The sequence below is a fragment of the Pygoscelis adeliae genome, unplaced genomic scaffold, assembly GCF_000699105.1.
Source record: "Pygoscelis adeliae isolate BGI_AS28 unplaced genomic scaffold, ASM69910v1 Scaffold270, whole genome shotgun sequence".
NCBI classification, from domain to species: domain Eukaryota; kingdom Metazoa; phylum Chordata; class Aves; order Sphenisciformes; family Spheniscidae; genus Pygoscelis; species Pygoscelis adeliae.
Window position 1 is genome coordinate 2,728,344 of NW_008823916.1, and position 16,139 is coordinate 2,744,482.

Here is a 16,139-nt window from a genome sequence, read left to right on the forward strand (position 1 = left end):
TCATCTACACGTCTTTTCAATACTTCCAGGGATGGCCCCTCAACCACTTCCCTGGGCAGCCTGGTCCAATGTTTCACCGCTCTTTCAGTAAAGAAATTTTTCCTCATGTCCAATGAGGAAATGCTGCCTTAAAAAAGGGAGATGGGAATAAAGCTGAGCTCAGACAAAGTAAATATTGATTGACTTATTCTTACATACAAAAATGGCCAAGGTTTTTGCCAAAGTCAAGGAACAGAGGTTTTCTCATTACCCTCCTCCCTTCCTGGCCAGCAATATTACAGGCCTCAGACTGGCTTGAGTCTACAACCCTTCTGGCCAACGCTGAGGATCTCTTTTAAGTGCCAGTTTTCCAAATATTGGGTATTGTGCTGAATATTTAGTAGTTAAGGGTGAAAGAGGCCCCTTTAGAAAAGGAGCTTGTTTTTTCTTTGGACAACCTTTGACTTACTTGTCTTTTTAATCTAGGAAAGCTGCAATCCCATGATGTTAGCTGACATGCAGCCATGACTGACACTGCTGCGTTTCTGATTGTTAAATTCTTACCTTGCGAGATCAGCATTTGGATTACACAGCCCAGGCTAGATTCCCCAAAGAGCACTTGATGACCAGCTAACTCTTGTGTATTTAAGTAACAGGGATTGCATTTGGGCAGGGAAGAGGGAAGGAAATACAGTTATCCTAGCTCATTTTCAACAGTGGTAGTGTCATGGTAATCATTATAGCCTTACCTTTATCTATCTATACCAGGTAGGTAACATCTTTTATTAGACCAAATGTTCGAGCTGGAGTAAGAGAACAAGCTTTTGGGTGCACAAGCACATTTTTCAGGTCTGGGCACATTTACCTTTGCAGCTTTTCTCACGTAGACCTCAGCATCTTCCCTAGTTAAGTAGTTCAGCTGAGACTGCTGCCAGCTGGCTCCAGTTTGTGTTGCTGTCTGCTAATCTGCCTTGGACTCTGAGCTGTGTGTGACTCCTGTTAGACCTTGGGGCCAGAAACCAGAGGATTCTGCTTGTCTGTCCATTGCAGACTTCTCCTGGAGTCAGTGGAGAAAGATAGGTGCCTCTGGACAGCAATCCTTCTCATCTTCTCTTAAACAAGGCACCCGGCTCCTAGGTGACAAATGCTGGAGGCGAGTCCTACCTCTACTGTTCAGTGGCAGCCATAACTAATTTCTCAGCTCTTCACAAACCAAGTCTGGTTCCTCCAACTTATTAAAATAATTTAAGGCTGTAAGATGATCTTTTGGGGAAAAAGTACTGCTGTTGAGAACCTCAAGCAGTTCAGTGAAATCTAGGTGCAATTTTTTTTTCGTGCTGGGAGGTACCTTCGCTTCCCTAAACTCTCCAGAGTCTCAAAGATCAAAAGCTGCTTCTTACTAATTTGGAGAGAGACAGATACAAGGCTTTGGCTCCCTTTGAAAGTTCTGTTCCTTGCCTTCTGGGGATATAAGATTTTGCAATCCCAGCTCAGTCTGTTGTTCAAATTCCTTTCCAGCTGTGTGGTCAGTACTCAGAATTAAATCCCAGAGAAGTGGACTATTGGTGCTCAGTGGGAAATTTCCTTGTAGTGAGGTCAGCTCCCTCCAGAACATCTGGAGCTGGTCCCTGGTGGGACAGGACAGCTAGCCAGATGCACCATGGAGCTGATGCGTTTTGGTGATTGTTGATGACCAAGTTGAGCATGCACTTGCTCCTCACACTATGTGCAGAAGAGCTATGTGCTCTCCATTCTGATTATTTGAATGTGTGTGTGTGTGTGAGAGGATGGTTGGGGTTTCCCAACCTTTTTGGCAGCGGGAAACCTTTGGGAAACCTTTCCCAAAAGGTTTCCACCCTTTTGCATGGACTGGCTTGACCCCCATACCCATCCAGCCCTTGGGTTGCCCAACACCTCACATTTTCTTTGTGTTTCCCTTTCAGATGTGGATGTTCTTCAACGACTGGGCCTGTCAGGGAAAAGGCCGTCAAGCGGATGGTCCTCATCACGTACAGTTCCTCAAGGGGTCATTCCTTTCAAATCAGGGGTCATCTTCACTCAGCGAGCACGTGTCGAAGCACCAGTCAGCACCATCCTCCCCGCAGGCTCCAGCACTGACCTGCTCCTAGTGCTGAGCCTCTGCTCCCACCGCATCAACAATGCTTTTCTCTTTGCTGTCAAGAGCAAAAAGAAAAAACTGCAGCTGGGGGTCCAGTTTGTGCCTGGGAAGATCATAGTGTATGTGGGCCACAAGCGCTCTGTATATTTTGATTACAATGTCCATGATGGCCAGTGGCACAATATGGCCATCAATATCCGTGGCCAGACAGTCACTTTATTTACTTCTTGTGGGAAGCGCAGAGTACATGCGGATTTGCATTTTAAAAAGGACGAGGCATTGGATCCACATGGATCTTTCCTCTTTGGGAAGATGAACCAGCACTCCGTGCAGTTTGAAGGAGCCATCTGCCAGTTCGATATTTATCCTTCCGCCAAGGCAGCTCATCATTACTGTAAATACCTAAAAAAACAGTGCAGGCAAGCAGATACCTACCGGCCGAACCTGCCCCCTCTCATCCCTCTCCTGCCCAGGGATCCCAGTGCCTCCCCAAGTACCCCACAGCATATGGAGCCCTCGCTGCAGGGTCTGAGAAACCTGACCACTGCTGCCCCATCCTTGGAGTTTGGCAGGGTCACTGCACCCCTCAAGGCTCGGGGTTCAGGTGCAACAACCGTCGCATTGGTATCATCCCCACCATCACTGCCAAGACTGAAAACCAAAGCCACAAAGGTCACAGTGGCCCCATCTCCTGTTCCTTTCAGTACTGAAACACAGCCACCCACCCGTTCGGTCCCTCGGGGGACGGTGACGACCCTCAGGGTGTCTCAGCCCACTCCCAGCACACGCATGGAAAAAACTCCCCTTCCCGCCGCCAGAAAGGCCCCACCAACAAGCCAGAGCCCTGCCACAGCCAGCAGGAAGGAGTCCAAACAAGAGACCAAAAAGAAGATCAACCAAAAACCCACCATTGAGCCCTCTGAAGCACCCAGTACTGTAAAGCCAATGAGGAGGATGACTGATAACACAACCAGCAATGTCCACTTTGTCACCCTAAAGCAAACCCCACAGAACCCAAGCAATGGGCCCGTTCCAAAGAAGCACGTGCCGTCCCCCACCAGGAAAGTGGATCCTAGTAACGTCCCTCTGGTGTACACCAAACCACCCCTGGGGTCTGCCCGTCCCGTCTCCAGAGCCAGGGCACAAGCCTTCAACCTCACAACCCCAGCTGCGACTGATGGCTATCAAATCTTTGACCCCCTCGGACCCACTCCGTTTCCATTTTTACTGGGATATCCAGGAGTGAAAGGAGAGAGAGGACCTCAGGTAAGTTCAAGCTCTTAATGCTAACTGTTCCCAGTCACAGATCAGCTAAATGGTTGGCAGACCATAACCTACAAGGGTTTCTATAAAGCTTAGTGGAATGTGACAACTCGAAATAACAGCCAAGCACTATTGCATTTCTGATGATCACAATTCTAGTATATATCTCAGTGCAAACTTGAGTGCTCTGTGATGGTGGATGCCTCTTAAAAGTTTGTGATTAAAGTTGCTGCTTAATGGTAGATTTAAGAAAAGAAGAAAAAAAAAAAATCCCACCTTCCTTCCTTTAAGTTGCTGGTTACAATTTTGATGGCCAGGCTGGGGCTCTGTTCCTCACCCCTGGTTTTACTCAGGGCCAAGAGGGCAGAACTGCCGGTCAGGTTCCAAAGAAAACCCAGGTGCCTCAAAAACATGCCACAAATAAACTATTTCTTAACCTTGGCTATTAATTTTTTTTGTACCTGAAATTCACATTTCCAGAAAAGTTCCCTGTTTCAGCAAATGCAAGTACAGAGATTGCTTCGGGATTTTTTTTTTTTTAACAAACTCTCTTCTATTTTTTAAGGTATAAGTTTTTGGGGTTTTTTTATTTCTTATAGCCCACACTTAAAACATGCAAAGAGTTTCCTTTATAAATTTAACTACTGCATTCCACACACAATAACCACTCTCAGGGTGTATATCTTGGCTATCATAAAAGTATACACACATTTTGTAATGCTAAAAGCAGTCAGGCCACACTAATTACCTGCTAGCTTTTTTTTTCAAATGCAAGAATGCAAACAGGATCTTTAAACCGGCCAACTTTTAGGAGAATTGGTGTTCCAACCCAAGCCTTTTGCTATATTATGTATACAAGAGAGGGGTTGTACATGTAAAATAAGTTTCTCCCAGACGGAGTCTCTATTGCCAAGTTCCAGCCTAGAGCAAATTTTTACAGCTGACTTCTTAAAATAGTGAAAGAAGGGTTTACAATGGAAATATTGAGACTAGCTAAGGAACACAATCAACAGCACTTGTGTCTGCAGATGTGCTGCTCATTGTTGCAAGTAACACCTAAAGTGAAATGGTTGTGTTTCGCTAAGCCCTCAATGGGTGCTCACCTTCAAGGTTTGCATTTCCTGCCTGTCCCATTTCAAAGCAGTCTGGTGATTTCTCTCCTTGTAATTTGGGTGGGGAGTCACTGAGGGGTGTGTTTTGTCTGAAGGTTCCCATCCCTGGGAGAGGTGAAGATGCTGCCCCGGGCAGGGGGATGCAGCCCGGCGCTCCTGCCTGACTGACAGGCACACAGCCCTGTTGTAGTCTTTGTATGTGGAGAAGTTTTGCTAAATCCCTGAGTAGACAGAATGAGCTTCAGTGATTTTATCTTTGGGCAGTCTGCTGTGTTTCATGGAGAGTCATTTCAGGCGTATTTCCAAGAGGAGAAATTCAGCAATTGTGAACTTCTCTTAAAATACTACTTACCTGTAAGGGGTAAATCTGGGTGGCCTGCTCTGAGCCCAGTGAAATCCTGGCCTTTTCCACCTTCTTGCCCTGCAAGTGTCGTGAGGGTGACCAAGCTCCAAGCCCCCGCTTCCCCCTGCAATGTAAAGAGCTTATTATTGAACTGGAGTGGAAAATCCCTCTCAGCTTGTGAATCATAGCAAAGAAACGGGTTCAGGCTGTGGAGGGCTGAGGGAAGAGGTGGCAGGATTTTTCCATCCCGTCTGAGAACAACTGGAGTCCTCAGTCGAGGGAAAGGAGAACATTTTGAGGCTCTGCCTGGTCTTACCCTCTGACTGCTGGAAACAAAGTCGGCACTTTGGGAGGGAAAGGTTATGGCTCAGCTGGAGCTGGCTGCCGTGTGGTTCTTGATAGCTCCTGTGACTCGCTCGGAGATCTCTGTAGCGTACTGCATTGGATGTCTCTGACGTGGGAAGAGAAAGAGGAGAAAAGACCGGAATGGGGATGACATGTTGAGAAATTAATGTAGCACTTCTACGGCCAGACCAGCATGTTTCAGAACAAGCCCTGATAAATGCTCCGTGCCTGAGTAATTACCTGGCGCCGTCCTCATGTTGCTGGGCAGGCGTTTCTGATGAGGTCAGTACAGGCCTTCCTGCTCTGCTGCACGATATCGCAGCCCGGCGCTTTCCCTGGACGGGGCAGGTTATGGGCTGGGAATGTCATACACGGAGTTTGGCACGCGGGTGGAAGGATAAGATGATTCACTAGCTTTCCCAGTTGTGTTGCCTGATAGAAGGTCTCTTCAAGAAGACTGTCACGCTGGGCAGAGAAGTGTGAATGGGAAACTGCCTTCTACCTTTTCAGCAAGGATTGGGGCTGCCTTGGCAATGATTTATGGGCAGAGGCAGGCTGGCAGCCAGCAACGCTCTGCCTGTCTGGCTCTCCACTTAGAGAGAAAAGACCATCTCTCATCCTCATCATCCCAAAATCAGGATGTGATTGACAGCCGGGGTGCAAGGCAGTGATGACTCAGGCACTGCGGTCTCTGCAATTCTGGCTTTGTAAATGCTACCAAAATAACTGTGGTATAATCTTAGCTGTGCAGAAGGGCCCCATCCCCACACTTGGGGGAGGTGTCCACGTGGTGAGAGGAGCGCAAGCAAGGGGCTAAAAGGATCCGTTCACCTGGCAGTAAACGGCAACACCCTCCGCGAATTAATCTGTCCTGAAAGACCACCACAGTGCTGCGCAACAGGGAATGGAGACGCTGCGTCCCACATGCAACTAACGGCAGAGCATTAATTCTTCAGGAATGCTGGATTTTTCTGGGCGGCTAGAGAAGGGAGGATAATGTGCTCTTAAAAAAGAAAAATTTCTTGGGAACCATTAATAACCACAAGCATTTGGGATCTCGGCTCTACATTTCTTTTGGAGGGGGGAAATAGCAAAAAGAACACCCAAACATCATGCTAAGTCAGGAACTCAGCACTGACTCAGCAGCTGGCAAATGTCCCTCTGAATCATCCCCACGGCTGCCCGCAGCACCTCTGCCGAGCCTCGCTCGAGTTCTCCCGTCTCCGCGCGGGGCCAAGCGGGCCATCGCCCAGCTTGCAGAGCAGCGTGACCCCAGCACATGGCTGCAAGTAGCTTGGACACCCACAAAAGAAAAATAATATATGAAAAACAGTATTTTGTTGCCAGCATGTCAAGACCTCAAGCCCTTGCAAGGCTGTGATGTGATAGGTATTTTGAATCCTTTGGTGGATGGGGTGTCGTCTTCTTGTCTATACTGGCCGCAGGTTTGATGGGGAGATTTAGGGGGCTGTAGCCCTCTCCCTTGCCCATCAGCACTGCCCGCTGGGATGTGCATGCTCTGTGTTACGTGGTAAAGCTGCAGCAAACCCATTGCCCTGGGGTCTAGCTGGGTTGTACACAGTGTACCCCAAGTTGGACCTTTCTCCTTCTGTATAAGAGGTTTGTAATTCCATCGCTTTTTTGCCCCTGCAAACAAAAAGCCGCATATTGACTCTTTTGACTAGTGTCTGAGGGTTATTTTTAGAGCAAGAAAACCATACCTGACGCTGAACGTGCAGAGGAGCGGACTGAGTTCACTAAGAGGCTGTGGAAGCACTGAGTAACGCAAGAGGAGCGGGGAGAGAGGGAGGGAGCGAGTATGTTTCAAGCGACTCCCCGCATATCCGAGTCGGAAGAGTCCCCGGGCGGGTGCGCCAGCGGCCTCCCGTTTCCATCCGCACGGCGCGGTGCGTGGCCGGGAGCCCCAGGTTCGAACCCTGGTGGCAGCAGCCCAGCCAGAGGTGTGGCGTTTCTCTGGCAGGCAGCCTTCTTTCAAAGGCAGATGTGTTTCTGAGCGCGTCCCCAGTCTAGACTGCTCCAGCTGCCATCTTCTGCACGAGCAGTTTGTCTTGGAGCCCGGCTCCTTTCATAAAGAAGCAATCCTTGCCAATTCAATCAGTGGGTAGGGGAGAGAGAGGTGATTGGGAACGCTGATAAAATATGAAGTGCCTATTTCCAGTCCTCCTTGTCCCAGAAAAGGCTACTCAAGCTGACAGTCTATGATAAATTAAGGAACACACAATGTGTTTGAATGACTCTTAATGAATGAGTCATATTAAAAAAAAAAAGAAAAGAGGAGATCGCACGCTTTGTGTAATACTGGGAAAAGTTTTAGCCTCACTCACACAGTTGGATCATAATTTTTTGTTAATTTAACCAGAACTGTCCCCAAAGGGAAATCTTCTTGCAGGCAAATGACTAAGCATCAGAGAGCTCTATTTGCGTAAGACAAAGTTCATTTTGAAGAGCAGTAGTTGAAAGTGTGATTGAGATAAATGTGCTGTAAAGTATGTAGGGATGTATTGAATAAATATATACAGGTATTTTTAGAAATCTTTAAAAATAGAAAGTGAGTGATAGAGTATGGGATCCCTCTATTTCTTCTCAGCCTTTCAGACTTCCTTCCAAGGTCTGAGATTGCTCAAGAGTCTGAAGTGCCTCATGCAGAGACTGTTCCTGAAATGTCTCTGTAGAAAAGCTGCTTTCATCAAGCTGGAATACTAATATTTTGCTATGTGTTGTGCTGCCACTCTATTAGGAATCCAATTGTGGACAAGGACTTTTCCGTGATAGGTGCTGTACAGACCTAGAATAAACATCTGTGTCTATTGCGGAAATCATATTACAAGACTGGCTTTCCACCAACATCTCTGTTCCTGCCAGAATTATGAGGGCTTTTTCTTTTTAGACTGGTTGAAACCCAGATGTGTCCAAATTTAATACGATAAGCCTGCCTTGAAAAAGGAAGTAACCCAAGTGCTGGATTTTTTTTTCCCAAAAATTGCAGATTTGCTTTAGGCAGTACTTCAAGCCAGGTTTTAGTTTAGGTCCTGTCTCCCTCTCTGTGCAGTGCCTGGCAAGGACAGTGTGAAGCGGGGTTGGCATGTCTTTTGAAGATGAGGTGGTCTCCTCTTCCGTTCTCCTGAGTAGGGGATTTTTAATTCTAGTGTTGCCCCTGTAGCTGCTCAGTCCCTCCGTGCTGGTGCTTTCCAGCCGTACAAGGCTAAATGGTGGGTTTGTGGTAGTGGCCTTGCATATGAAATATGCCTCATCCTTCTCCAGGAAGAAAACAAGACAGGTCCTCTATCTGCAGGGGTAACGTCACTGCTCAGAACTTGATGCCAATGTGAGGAGAAGCTTTTGATGCATTTTCTGAACTCCCTTTTAAGTTGGGTTTTACCACATGCATTAGCATCTGAGAAAGAAGAATATTCTCTCTTCAGTCCTTGCAGTGTTTTGCAGGATGCCCACCTCTGAAACACAACTGTTTCTGGGATAAAGGAGAACTGTGCCACCAATGCTGTGCAGGGGTACAGAACAGGGTAGGCAGCAGTACGTTGGAGAGACCCTAAAATATGGATGTGTCAGTCTATCAGCGTGCACTGGAATATGAGATTAATTGTGTCCTGCATAATTGTCAGCTATTTGCTACTAGGCTGAGTACTTGCCCCTGGGGAAACAATTACAGGAATACTTTGCTATCTAAGTAAGTTGATTCAGTAGTCATTCAAAAGGAAGCAAGTCATTTCCCAAATCACCAGCATCAATTCCTGTACTGATTGTGCTTTCCTTGAAGCCCTCTCAGAACAGGTTCAGCCTTGCTCAGGTTTTGAGATCTGAAGGCAGCTAACTCCCAGTGGCATTGCTGCGGGCAGAGGAAGCAGTGTGAGGAGGGTCATGATGTGGGAGAGGCAGAGGTATAAACTGGCTGATCTCGGCAGCAAGAGGAAATGGTGAGATTTCTCTTGTCCTCAGGGTCCGATGTATTTCCCTTTCAGACAACTTAGCTTAATTTTCCGTTTGCAATTTGAAGCTCAAAAAGCTAAGAAAAAAAGTCCCCTTTGCGCCAGAAAGTTTCCCAGCAGCAGCTTAGAATAAATCCTATAATCATTTGGTGGGATCAGTCATTGTTGCTAATGCTACCGTGGGAAACCGAGAAGGGTTAAACTTTTATGTGGCTGCCATTAGCTGCTTCACAGAACTGTTCAGGCTGGTTAACAGTTCAGCTGTTTGGCTTGAGAAGAGAGAGTATCTGCTTCTGCCATGTTTCTCCTTGATCTCTGGTTTTGCTTTGTGTGATAACAGGGTGTGTGCTCCCTGCCATCAGTTTGCAGAAAGGAGTAGGCAGGAAGCCAGAGAGACAAGAACCAAAGTGCTCGGAACGGTAGCTCGCTGCAGGAGGCTGTCAGCTTTGCCGATCTCCTGAGGTGTCCCTGCAACGGGAGGGCAGGAGCAGAGAAGTGATATCTTCCTCGAGCTGCCAGGAAAAGGAAACTTTCCTGCCTCTCTGAGCACTTCCCACTGCTCCCTATGGAATTCCCCAGTGGTGCTCTAAGGGGTACAGTGGAAAGGTCCACACAGGCTCTGTGTGATCAGTTTAACTCTTCCCTGCATTAGGGGTGAGGGTGGAGATGTCTCTGGTGAGCATAGGGACTGCATGGGCCTTACCTCCAGGCAGACTCTTAGTGGCTTACTACGTGGTAGCTCATTGATAGACACCTCTTACTCGCCGTGTCTTGGAGCCTTGCGTTTTAAGTGGGATTGCATCCATCATCTGTAAGTAGCAGGGCCCTGATGCAGTCTTAGTCTTCTCTGGCTGCCTCCGCGGATGTGCATTTTCCTTCGTGTGTATTGCAGTATTGCTCTCCCCAGGCAAAGGCAGTTGTCTGATGTGGGCGTCTCGCTCAAGAATTTGAGCTGGATGATATAAGGGCATATGTATGGGGCACAGGAGAAATGAGGGCGAAGGAGAAATGAGTCACTAGGAAGGCACAGTACATGTCCCATCCAATCCAACTACCAAGGAACTGTGTGAGAAGCTAGAAGGTGGTCTTGCAGTGCGTCACGTTTCACAACTACCTGTGTTCGTCCAGCTACCCCAGTCCTCTTCCACCTTGACTTGCTTCGAATTTGTACGTGGTCACACTCTTGCCTTATGCAGTTACCATAGTGGCTGGCAACTTTTAGCCACTCATCCTACCTTATTCCTCTTACCCTTCAGGAGAGGAAAAAGAAAAAAAAAAAGGCTGAAGGAATGGCAAATCAAACCAAAGCAAAGTGATAGGGACTCCTGAATTATGTACTGCTCTTTCTGTGCTGTTCCAGCTAAATGCCTTTCCCTTAACTCCATATTCCCATTCCAGTGCAGGTATTAACTCTCTCCTTATTTTTATGTTAGCTTCAGTTTATTCTGAGCAGCCCACATTTTTTGGAGAACATTTTTACGCAAGTGGCCAAGCACAATTGCAGCTGCTGTTAGCAGGAAGGTGGAAAAGGTCACCTCAATTCCGGTACGCATGGAACGCAGTTCTCAGACAGTTGCATCTTCTCTTTTATTTCTCCTTCTAGGGGTAAACAGGGATGGGTTTTGATGGAGAAGAGGTTAAGGACTTGAATTAATCTTTGGTAAACTATTAACTGTCGCTGGATCAGTTGCATTGGATTCATGTTTTGATATCTTCCCAACTAAAAGGGCAAGGGGATTTTTTTAATAAAAGCTTGGATTCTGGAGCACAGTTATACATGAGGCTTAAAAAACCCTACAACCGTGTGTCTATTTGCACAGCTGTATAATTGCATTATGCATGGGGCCCTGAGCTGGCACAATGGCAGGTTAAAATGCTGTGTGTATTGCTAAAATGAGGGTCAGCTGTATCAATGAGGGTTGTTAATACAAGGACTAGTCATACTGTGTTAGCCAGCGATAAGTAACTTGCAAAGAGGTCAGATGAAGCATCCCAGCCTATAGAGACTGGAAATCTCCAGGACAGGCAGCAGTGTTGGGTAGTAGCAGTGAGTGATGTGGTGGTAGAAGTCCATCCCTGTGTGTCTAAGTGTGGGGCATTAGCTATTCTATGCTGTGCGGGCTCTCACGCTTTTAAAACAATCCTTTTCTTGTCATCTTTACTACAGATAGAAATAACTACAGAAAAGAAATAGGTTATGATTCATTTGGTGTCCTGACAAATTAGTAGCACAGAGAGCGCTACCCTGGGCTTTGCTTACTCTTCCCCCTGACTGTTTTCTACTGTACCAAGTTTGGCTGGATGTCTTTTTCAAAAGCTCTCCTTTATACTAATTTACTGCTTATGTATAGGAGGGTTGGTAATATTAGGGGAATGTTTATTCATCAGTTACCTATATGGTTCAGGCAGGTTTTCTCTGTTCAAAATCTTATCCTGGGCATGAGATTTAGGATAGGGATCTCCAGGGTTTATTTTTGTTACTAAATCACGCCCTTGATGACTCCTGCAATAGAGATCACGAACTTTTCACTCTTCCTCGGGGTCAGTAATACGCTGCGGAGCCTGAGCAGTCCTGCCTGGCAATCCTTCAGCAGCAACAGGGTCAGCCTTGCAGCAGGCTCCGCTTGGGGCGATCGAGCACGTGAGGTCCTACGGAGGTGAGCCAGTGGGAAGGGAGCGAGGCTGTGCGGGGGCCGGAGTGCGGCCGTGGGGCTTGCGCTGCACCTGGTCCATGCGATGCACCCATCTTCCCTGCAGAGCGTTGCTCCTGGGACCTGCTCTCCTGACTGCCACGCAGTTGGAGAGCTCAGGCTGCCTTCCAAACATCCTTCAGTCTGCTGCTCTGGATCACACTCTCCCCTGGATGCAATGAAAACTCATCTTTTGTACAGAGCTACTAGATTATAAATCCTCTGGGAGACACTTTAATTAACAGTTATTCTTGTTAGACATGTTTGGCTTGGGGGAAAAGAAGTTTTGAGGAGTTATTAGGAGATGCAAATGGCTCTCTAGAAACCCGATTTCTCCAGTCCCATTGAAAAAAATGAATAAATAAATGAATAAATTCAAAGGAGTTCAAACATCATAGGTTAAGTATTTTTTCCTAACCTGCTTCAGATCAGTGCACAGCTGGGTGCCTGATACCTCCACTTTGTTCTCACCCTCTTCCAAGAACCCCCACTACTCTGACATGTATGAGTTGACCTCTCCTATATTACAGAGCCGTATTTAAGAATTTCCAACATTGACACCAATTTTATTACATTTTATAACACGTTGCTTTAAAATATGAAGTGCTGGGATGCGATTACGTTGCAACTCATGTAGGAACCTACAACACCAAGAACTATACATCCTCAGCTGGTATATATTACAACACACAGTGTTCCTCCCTTGCCAAGGTGCTAACACGTTACTTCTGTTGTGTGCTAGCACATAGCAGAAAACTCCGAAGCTGAGAGACAGTTGTGTTACCCCTGTGTTACAGCACGGGTCCAGGAAACTGGAAGCGTGAAACACAGCTGTGCTCACGGGAGTGCGGTCCACAGCAGAAAGATGTGAATGCTCTGTCTCTACTCTATGGAAATATATGCTTCTGCAGATGTTATTGTGCATGGCTTTTATCCCTTTATGGTAATAGCGTAAGTTGAAAGGAAATTCTGGCCATGGTGTTATAACTGGCCCTTCTCCCCAGGTCTTCTCCAAATGGTTGTATTATGGGTCTCCTTGAAATACTGTCAGGAGCACCATCCTGTTATAGAACTGTCATTAATACTTATTTTTATTTTTCTAGGGTCCACCAGGTCTGCCGGGCTTACCAGGACCACCTGGCAAGAGAGGTTCCCGAGTAAGTGGTTTAAAAATTTCTCTCCATTTGCACTTGCATCTGCCTGTCCCACTGTTCCAAGGGCTGTTGTATGTTCCTATGGCTGAGTAATGATTGCTTCAAGCCCCACTGTTGAGGTCTGGCCTTTTTCCTTTTTCTCATTCCCTGTTACATGTTTTCAGGAGACCACACTGGTGATTTGCAGCCTCCCTGGGGTAAGGTTTGGCATCAGCAAAGGCTGGGAATGAATGCTTCCAAATGGCTGTCAGAAGAATGAGCTCTGTCTGTCTCATTTTGTTTCCAGTATCTATCTCTTCTTGCAAACCCAGTGCTGAATATTAGCTTTGGCTGCTTTTTGTTCTGTCCTTCACTCTCCCCAGCTTCCCAGATTGCTTCCTTTTGAGGTCCCTCACTGTCACTATGCCTTCACTAGTGGGACCAGGTTCTAGGACCAAGGATGAGCTTTTGTGTTCCCCAGACTGAGACCTGCTCTCTGACTCCTTTTCAGGATCTAGAGCAAAATGTCTGAGCTGTTCTACAAGATCCATTGCAAATTCCTGAATTTCTTCCTCCCTACATTAAATTCTGATGCAGATCTTTGAACATTGAGTGCTATGCTGAGGAAACATCTGGTGCTGAGTGCTGCAGCTAGCTGTGAGAAAAGCTTTCTGCATTGGCCTAGCTGCAGAAGTAGTCTCCCAAAGCTGGGTGACGCGCCTGATCTGGATACAGTTAACTGTTGGCACCACTTTCATGGTAGCAAGGTGCTGTCCCACAAGGTACGGTCATGGAGCCCATTTCCTGAGCACTGCACTGACGTGGGTTGGGAATCAAAAGATGCAAGTGTCTGAGGCTGGAAGGAGGGAATATTTGGATCCGTGGTCCAGGCAGCATCCTGGCCTGGCAGCAGAGGGAGATTTCCTCACACATACTTGGCTAAAACTCAACCCCATGTAATGTCTTTAAAGAACAACCAAGAGGCTAAGAGCTAGAAGGCTGTGCATTCCCTGAGGACACTTGTTACAGTCCTGTGAGATCTTGCAGTAACCAGTAAAGATAAACACAGCTCCTTTCTACAACAGTAAAAAACAAAAGGTCTGCAGGACCCCCTGCAGCCTGGGTGTGGATATCAATAGATCTGAATACTGACTTGGGCCATAAGTGTAAGGCATTAGATAGCACCAGGCTCGTGTGTTTTATGGACAGGACAATCTGTTCCGCACTAGATATGTTCTTTAGTGAAACATCAGCACGACTGGTTGTACAGCCCTGATGTCTTCTGTTTACAAATACCTGAGCAGCAACCACATCAGCAAATTGTCTGGAGTTTACAGTTCTCAGAAAGTCCCCATTAAGGCTGAAAGTTTGTTCTTACCCCATCTCATTACTTAGGAGAGGTGTTTGGTGTTACTTCTTGCAATCCTGTGGTGTGCAAGCTAGACTCCGTGTCTGGAGACCCCAGCTGCATCCCCTGCCTGCTGCGTGAATGACCAAATTTCAGCTCTACATCTGAATTCCACTACCTGCCAAAACTTGAGTTTTTCTGAAGAAAAAAGCATTGTGGAAGCCGTGTCATAACTTTCTGTGTTATTCCCCAGCTGTGGCATGCTCCATCCTATATTTAAGATCATCCTCTGAAAGACAATAAGCAACAGAGGATTTCTGAGTTCAGTCCCTGCCAGAGGTGCTGAGAATCGGCCCAGGAAAGAGTTCCCATTTAGGAAGTGCTCAGCACAGCTGAGCCCGGCTTGGGTCAGACCTCTGCAAAGAGGCTGTGCTAATTTTGGGAGGGGGCAAAAGGGTCACTCTGTAAATGTCTGGCCTGGAGCACTGGAGACAGTACTGCTCTGTGCATAAGTTGTTTTGACTTTGCAACATGTTTGTAGTATTTTTTGTCTTGTGGTTCTTTGGGGTTTAAGGATTTCATTGCAAAGAAGAAGAGCTGCCAGAAACTAAGACAGGCTTAGGGGAATTCTTGCGTCTTTTGCGTTTGTTGTGCATGAGCCACTTAAAAATAAATGTGCAACACTGCAGGGGTTATGTTCTATCTCTGCCTAACCGGATCCTCAAACAAAGCAGCCACACAGTTCTCACACCAGCCCAGCCCAATGGTAACCCATGAGGTGTCCCATGGGGCTCCAGACCGAGATTGGAGCTCCTGAGGGGAGGTGTATATTGCATGCAACTTTGCAGTGCTCGATGCCAGAGGAAAGGAAGGATATTTCCTTGTCACCAATGCAGTTTATGGCCTAAAGCATGAGACATAATTGCCCTTGTTGTAGCTTGTGTAATTTCTACATTATTAATGCTTATACAATTACTTGGCTCATTTGAAAATCTAATCGCAACATTTGACTCACGACCTTCTGTAGCTGTGAAGTCCATAAAGTGGCTCTCTTGCTGATGTAACGCAGTATTTCCACTCCTTTGAATTCTGTATTGTCTCTGTTTTATTTCCCTTTCTCCCCCCATATTGCTCAGGGTAAAACAAAAGCTCTGATTAGCTTTTGCTTTGAGGGTGAGATTGTGGTCAGTGACAGTTTGTAAGAAAAGCTGGCTGATCCCACGATTCTGTCTCCTCGTTTCCAGCAGATAAGTATCGCTAGACTTGCCTGTACAGTCTGAATGTTGCTCTTCCATGTAAGCAATGCCACCTGGTTGGCAACAACAAATGCCAGTCTTTGTAAAAGCATGAAAGAGGTTGTGTTTGGGACACATCCTGGCATTCAAGTGCAACCCAAGGGAGGGTAGCTAAGTGGATAGTGGCAGTCTTGAAAATGACAATTTCTTGACTTTTAAAAGCCAATCCCCATTTTAGGAGCATGGAATTAATTTTACACCCTATCACCCAGCATCAGGGACCCATTGAGACAGATTCAGACTACAGCTATGTTCTACTCTCTGCAACTATGAAGGCAGAGATATCTAACAAATGAAAGCTGGGTGTTTATTCTTCCCGTTATTGCCTAAGGGACTCCAAGGGAAAGGAGTAAAAATGTTGCAGTTCTGATGACTGGAAATGATGGCTAACAACACTTCCTCAGGCGCTTTGCAAACCTGTAGAGATATTGCTGTATTAGTCATGTGCACTTTACAGGAAGGTTTTCTCTCTGTCTGTATCCAGCTAGGATTGTTTTTGGCTTTTATGTCTGCATTAAAGAATTTGAGGCATAAGCAAGAGATCTGC

General features: G+C 46.6%; 1 protein-coding gene across 1 annotated transcript in view; it reads left to right on the forward strand.

The window, feature by feature from the left end:
• The window catches only part of COL27A1 (collagen, type XXVII, alpha 1), a 162,211-nt gene that overhangs the window by 13,139 nt on the left and 132,933 nt on the right, over positions 1-16,139 (forward strand). Inside the window, exons 3-4 of the mRNA XM_009319352.1 lie at positions 1,923-3,364; positions 12,920-12,973. Coding sequence (XP_009317627.1) covers positions 1,923-3,364; positions 12,920-12,973 — 1,496 coding nt within the window. The remainder of the gene's footprint in view (positions 1-1,922; positions 3,365-12,919; positions 12,974-16,139) is intronic.